General features: G+C 46.6%; 1 protein-coding gene across 1 annotated transcript; it reads left to right on the top strand.

The window, feature by feature from the left end:
- Positions 1 to 1233: 1233 nt before the first annotated feature.
- Positions 1234 to 5746, top strand: CEACAM16 (CEA cell adhesion molecule 16, tectorial membrane component). The gene is made up of 3 exons (XM_083628212.1): positions 1234 to 1393; positions 3659 to 4012; positions 5567 to 5746. Exons 1-3 carry the CDS (start codon positions 1360 to 1362, stop codon positions 5569 to 5571), a joined length of 393 nt encoding a protein of 130 aa, XP_083484338.1. The 5' UTR covers positions 1234 to 1359; the 3' UTR covers positions 5572 to 5746.
- The last annotated feature ends 645 nt before the right edge of the window (positions 5747 to 6391 follow it).

The raw sequence follows: 6391 nt of genomic DNA, 5'->3' as shown, positions 1-6391 counted from the left end.
TGGTCCTGAAAGACCTACATTGGCTCCCAGTACATTTCCAAGCACAATTCAAAGTGTTGGTTCTGACCTTCAGAGCCGTATACGGCCTCAGTCCAGTATACCTGAAGGAGCATCTCCACCCCCATCCTTCAGCCCAAACACTGAGGTCCAGCTCCAATGGCCTTCTGGCAGTTCCCTCCCTGCGAGAAGTGAGGTTACAGGGAACCAGGCAGAGGGCCTTCTTGGTGGTGGCGCCCACCCTGTGGAATGCCCTCTCTTCAGATGTCAAGTAAATAAACAATTATCTGACTTTTAGAAGACATCTCAAGGCAGCCCTGGCTAGGGAAGTTTTTAATGTTTGATGTTTTATTGTGTTTTTAATATTCTTTTGGGAGCCGCCCAGAGTGGCTGGGGAAACCCAGCCAGATGGACGGGATATAAATATATTATTTTATTATTATTATTATTATTATTATTATTATTATTAGTAGTAGTAGTAATGGAAGCTGATTCTCAGCTGATTCTCTCTACCGGATGCACTTAGCCATGCACCTGCACTTTTAATAGCTGTGCTTGTAAGGCAGCAACCCAACAGGTGATGTCTTTCCTTGGCATGCACACTCTTTTTAATGGACATTTTGTGCCCGTCCCTGCCTCCCTACAGATGATCGAATCTGTCCATTTCGGTTAAAGCTGCTTTCTTGTTTTCTCAACCTTCAGCCCAGTTCTTCACATTTCCATGTCAGTTTGCAATTCAGTAATGGAAAAAGTTCTCATGAGAATCCAGTGTCAATTTTCCTGAATATTCTGCATGCAATCCTGCCCAATGCACACAATTTTGCAAAGCGGTTCCCCCCCCCCCAGCATGATGCATTTTTGTATGTTATTTTTCCAGCAGCGTATGCATTTGTATGCACGCTTTACCCTAGCAAGTTCATTTCTGCACATACGACCTGGCATGAAAAATGGCATTGCAAAATTCAGAGAAGGGTGCGTTTTGAAAGGAGGCTGCATTTTGGTTTGCGTATCCGTTGGGGGAAAGTGGGGATTTGGTAGCTTTGCCCTGCCTGAGACAAACAGCTTCTTTCTCAAAAGAGCCAAATTAGGTGTTGAACAGAAGAGTAGCCGAGTAGGTGACCAGTTTGTACTTTCCGCTATGGGGAAATAGTTTCCTTTGAAAGAACGTCCAGTTCTCCTCTCTCTCTCTCTCTCTCTCTCTCTCTCTCTCTCCCTTCCTCAATCTTGCCCAACTTTTCATTCCATCCTCCTTTCGCTTGGGCAATGTCCCCCCGCACTGGGGAAATTCCTCCTCTGCACAATATATAAGCCCCCCGGCCTGGTGGAAGGCATTCGCACCACAGAGAAGGCAACCCAGGCATCATGGCTGTTCTGCTCAGGGCTCTGACCCTGGCAGGTAAGAGGTGGGAAGGGCCCCCGGGGTGGAGGGTAGAAAAGAGACCAGGGTTCCTGAGCCTTGTAATGAGAGAAGGATAAAGTCACCAGACCTCCAGGTCTGACCTGAAGCTTTCAGGTTTGCCTGGATTCCTCCAGGTGGCAGGTGAGGGGCTTGAATCTCCAGGCGGGTGAAAGTCCCTTACAATAAAATAAAATAAAGATCATTAAGAAGATTGTGCGTGAAGCTTGCAAGCTTCAGCCCGGCAGCAGCAGACTGCAAAATATAGCCTAAACCATGGGTAGGCAAACTAAGGCCCGGGGGCCAGATGTGACCCAATCGCCTTCTCAACCTGGCCCGAGGACGGTCCGGAAATCAACGTGTTTTTACATGAGTAGAATGTGTCCTTTTATTTAAAATGCATCTCCGGGTTATTTGTGAGGCCTGCCTGGTGTTTTTACATGAGTAGAATGTGTGCTTTTATTTAAAGTTATTTGTGGGGCATAGGAATTCGTTCATTGTATTTATTTTTTCAAAATATAGTCCGGTCCCCGACAAGGTCTGAGGGACAGTGGACCGGCCCCCTGCTGAAAAAGTTTGCTGACCCCTGGCCTAAGCAGTCTGCAGGGTCTGCTCCCCTCTGCTCTCCTCTCCCAATTAACCTCCGTCTCCAGGGGCATCACCTTGTGACATCACTGGGGGTCTACCCTCATAGCACCAAGGGCTGCCCCTAGGTCTCAGGTCTGGACCCTGAAATCTTGGGGTCTAAAATGCTCCTAATTTGGAGCATAGGATCGCAAGCATCTGCCTTATTCTGAGCTCAGGGCGGGAATAGTGTTGCCATCATTCCCACCAGAACAAACACAAACCCCTGTGTTGCAAAATGTGACAAAATGCAAACACAACACGCTGGCTAATAACCTTTAGTAAATAACATTGATGATGATGAGAGGCCGGACTATGATGTTGAAAGCGCTTCGGAATTCAGACCGTGCGAAGCCAAAACAAAAAATTATCACAATTTGGAAGACAATTGGACTTTTTTTATTTTAGTTTTTTTATTTTTATTGGATTTGATTTGATATGTTAATTGGATGTTCTTATTGGAAAATTAATAAATGCTTAAAAAAAAACCTGTTAGTAAATATATAATCAGTATGATTTCATTCAAAATATAGGAATAATCCACTTCAAAATGATGTATATATCATACAACACATCTCACAAAATATACAAGTAACTGCAAGTTGTTATCTGTATCAGAGTCAAACAGAGATTCAAACAACCAATGAATAGCGAGGAACGCCAAACTGTCTCTCAAAGGAAGACGTCTCTCCAAAGCCTCAAAAGGACAGTGCATCTGGAATAGTTCAACTGTTTCGGAATAAAGTCTTCATCAGCAAATAATTATCAATGAAATATGCATACTAGTGAAGATCATACTAATGGATCAGTGCTCACTGGATAATGTAGCTGCTGTTGCATTTACTAACAGTAAATGACTAACAGTTATTAGCCAGCATGTTGTGTTAGCGTTCCCACCAGCGCACGCCTTTTGCAGCTGGATCTAGAATTGATAAGTCTTTTCTCTGTGTTCCGAAAAGCTCCCCCTGCAAATCCCTGGAGATCCAGTTATTGTCCAAAGGCAGCTGCCAACGTTAGGAGCGAAAGAAGGAAGCCTGGGTGGGGTAATCTTTATCGGCTTGTGGTAACGAAGAAGCGGGAATCTCCACCGATGTGGTGGAACAGTTTCCCTCCTGAAATACGAGAGGCCCCAATCTGTATTGGCATTCCGCCGGCTCCTCAATACGCCCCTGTTTAGACAGCAAGCGTCTCCAGTGAGCATCTCCAAGCTTGACAGTTTACAGTTCTGTTTAAGCTCTTTTAATTGCTGCGCTCTCTGGGCTTCAGGCAGCTATCCGCAAGCCTTCGGAGCATGCCCCCAGCCCTGCAAGCCCTGGGAGCGACGGCAAGGCTGCGCACAACCTTGCCGCCGCTCCCGGACCTGTTCTGGGGGCTGGGGTCGGGGGAAGCTCAGGCTTCCCCTGCCCTAGCCCCGCGGCTAAAAACAAAGCCAAGACAGCGAGCGGGATCCATCCAGCTGGAGAGGTTGCGCATGGCTAGAGAGGAAGCCAAGACAGCCAGCGGGATGGATAATTTTTTCCCCTTTATTTCCCCCCCCTAAAAACTAGGTGCGCCCTATGGTCCGGTGCGCCCTATGGAACAAAAAATACGGTACATCTTTTTTAATGAATTTCTTCACTAATTAACCCTCTTGTCTTGCAGCCTTAGTCTCCTGTCTCCAGCTGGCCGATGCCATCCACATTGTCCCCACCCCATCGACCCCACGCGTAGGACAAACGGTCACCCTTTCTGTGCAGGGCATAAGGGACCCCACCATCTGCTTTTGGTTCCGGGGTAACAGATTCGACAAGGGTCAGATGATCTTCCAGATTGAGGCCGGAAGGGTGGTCTCCAAGGGTGGGGGCTCCACGGACCGCCACAGCCTGGGGAGAGACTGCGCCCTAGTCATCCAAGGCGTGCAGTCTCCCGACGCTGGGGAGTACTATTTTATCGCCCTGCACGGGAGACGCTCGGGTCAAAGATGGGAAGATGCTTTGACACGTCTGCAAGTTTCCAGTGAGTACATAAAGGGGAAATGAGGCTATTCTGGGGGGTGGGGGAGAGGCTGGAAGCAGCCTGAAGGATCTGCAGTGATTCAGAGTTTAACCGCTGTCGTGGACTGTTTGAACGCAGAGGAATGGTGGGGGGGAACCAGCTGGGGACCCCCCCCAAGGGGGGTCAGGGAGCCCAGGGAGTGGTAGTGGGACAGAGGGATGAATGGTCAGAGAGAAGGAGGAGCTGTCGGAAGCTGAAGAGGTAACAGGGAATAATAATAATAATAATAATAATAATAATAATAATAATAATAGGAGAGCCAGTGTGGTGTAGTGGTTAAGAGCGGTAGTCTCGTAATCTGGGGAACCGGGTTCGCGTCTCCGCTCCTCCACATGCAGCTGCTGGGTGACCTTGGGCCAGTCACACTTCTTTGAAGTCTCTCAGCCCCACTCACCTCACAGAGTGTTTGTTGGGGGGGAGGAAGGGAAAGGAGAATGTTAGCCGCTTTGAGACTCCTGAAGGGGAGTGAAAGGCGGGATATCAAATCCAAACTCTTCTAATAATAATAATAATAATAATAATAATAATAATAATAATAATTTTTAAATTTATATCCTGCCCATCTGGCTGGGTTTCCCCAGCCACTCTGGGTGGCTTACAGCACGTATAAAAATACAACAAAATGTCAAACAGTAAAAAAAACCAGAACATCCTATGCAGGCAACAAGCAAACCAACAAATCAATAGAAACCAATAATAATGATAACAATAATAATAGACAGTTTACTGTACAGTGAATCTGCACTGTTCACTGTAAACTGTAAACTGCACTGTTCACTGTAAACAATTTAGCACAGAAAATTTTGTAAATTAAACTTAGTACTGGGCAACACAAAGACGCACCTAGTTTTTGGAGGAGGAAAACAAGAAAAAAAATATTCTGAATCTCAGAAGCCAGAACAACAAGAGGGATCGCTGCGCAGCGAAAGCAGCTATCCCTCTTGCTGTTCTGGCTTCTGGGATAGCTGTGCAGCCTGCATTCGCCCCATAAGATGCACACACATTTCCCCTTACTTTTTAGGAGGGAAAAAAGTGAGTCTTATAGAGCAAAAAATACAGTATTAAGTGCCATTGCATGTCACCTATTGGTTTTGCCAAGCGTTTGACTGGCCTTGCTCCTGTGTCTCAAAAAGCAGCTTGCAATGTAGATACAGTATCTGGTTATATGGTTTTTTAAAAAAATTATTATTATTATTATCTGGTTATCTGGTTGGTAAAAGGGGGGGGTGTGCACCACAAAAATGGTTTGCCTGTGGATTATGCTGCTACCTCTGGCACAGGAGCAAGAACAGGGAACAATGAGTGGTTGCCATGAGGGGGTTGCCAACTGATGAGACAGCAGCTGCTCTTTTGCCTCTAGCATCAGCTTGATCTGCAAAAACCAAGAGGTTGTGCAAATTATACCAGGCCCAGTAGAAAAGTTGGCAACTCAAGGGAAGTTAGTGAAGTTGGAAACTCTGCGAGAGGCAATTTTCTCCCCACCCTTGAGTGTGACTCTCTCCCTGTTTGTTGCAGACTGATGAATCTGGATCCCCTCCCACGGAACAACAGCTTTCGTTCCAAGGATGAAGGAATTGGCCCTTGAGATGAATGAATTTCCCTTTTGGTTCTCCTTCCCTTCCTCCTCTCTGATCACCTCTTGCCTTCCACTAACGGAGAACACCTCAATAAAATATCTGCACTGGTAATTCAAAACAGCCTGGAGATATGTTTGTGTTAGGTGCATGCCGTGTTTCGGACGTTGTGTTTGAACTGGGGAATCTGTGGCCAGGATGAAGACCCTCTGGCCTGTCAGATGGCAGCTGGACTGATGGCAGCTGGAGTCAGCATCAAAAGGGCCAGAGGGACCTCATTCCTGTTGTGCAGGTTGTAAATGTTCATAAATGTACCAACCAAGCACATGCATAGATATGTGGACCACATGTCTCGACCAGCACAGGAAGACCGCCCTGAAACCATTTTGACTGCCAAACTGACCAAATGTTTTCTTTGCAAGGAGGGAGGGGGTGAGGCAACCTTCCCATTGTCTCAGGAATTGGGTAATCTCCATCTCAAAGGAATGGACAGACTATGAGGAAAGGCAATCAAATAAGGCATTATCAGATAACTTGGCAAGACAGGAAAAACAAAAACATTCAAATTTCTGTTTTAGACCGCCTTTTCTGTGATGTAGGTGTGATGTATCTGAGGGGTGGTCTTAACTTACACCCCTTCTGCGATGTATGTATGATGTTTCTGGGGGGTGGTCTTGATCTACAGGGTGGCAATTTCAAAAGTCCACATAAGGCCTTGCACACCATTGTTCTGGGTTCCTCCTCCTCTCCTGCGGGTGAGGGGAGC

The sequence above is a fragment of the Podarcis filfolensis genome (assembly GCF_964270895.1).
Source record: "Podarcis filfolensis genome assembly, chromosome: 8".
In the NCBI taxonomy this organism is placed as follows: domain Eukaryota; kingdom Metazoa; phylum Chordata; class Lepidosauria; order Squamata; family Lacertidae; genus Podarcis; species Podarcis filfolensis.
This window is presented reverse-complemented; position numbering and strand designations above follow the sequence as displayed.

Bases quoted from the DNA above. Each gene is read 5' to 3' on its own strand.
- CEACAM16 (XM_083628212.1), top strand. From the start codon at position 1,360: ATGGCTGTTCTGCTCAGGGCTCTGACCCTGGCAG. The intron at 1,394-3,658 runs GTAAGAGGTGGG...CTTGTCTTGCAG, and splicing joins CAGGGCTCTGACCCTGGCAG to CCTTAGTCTCCTGTCTCCAG.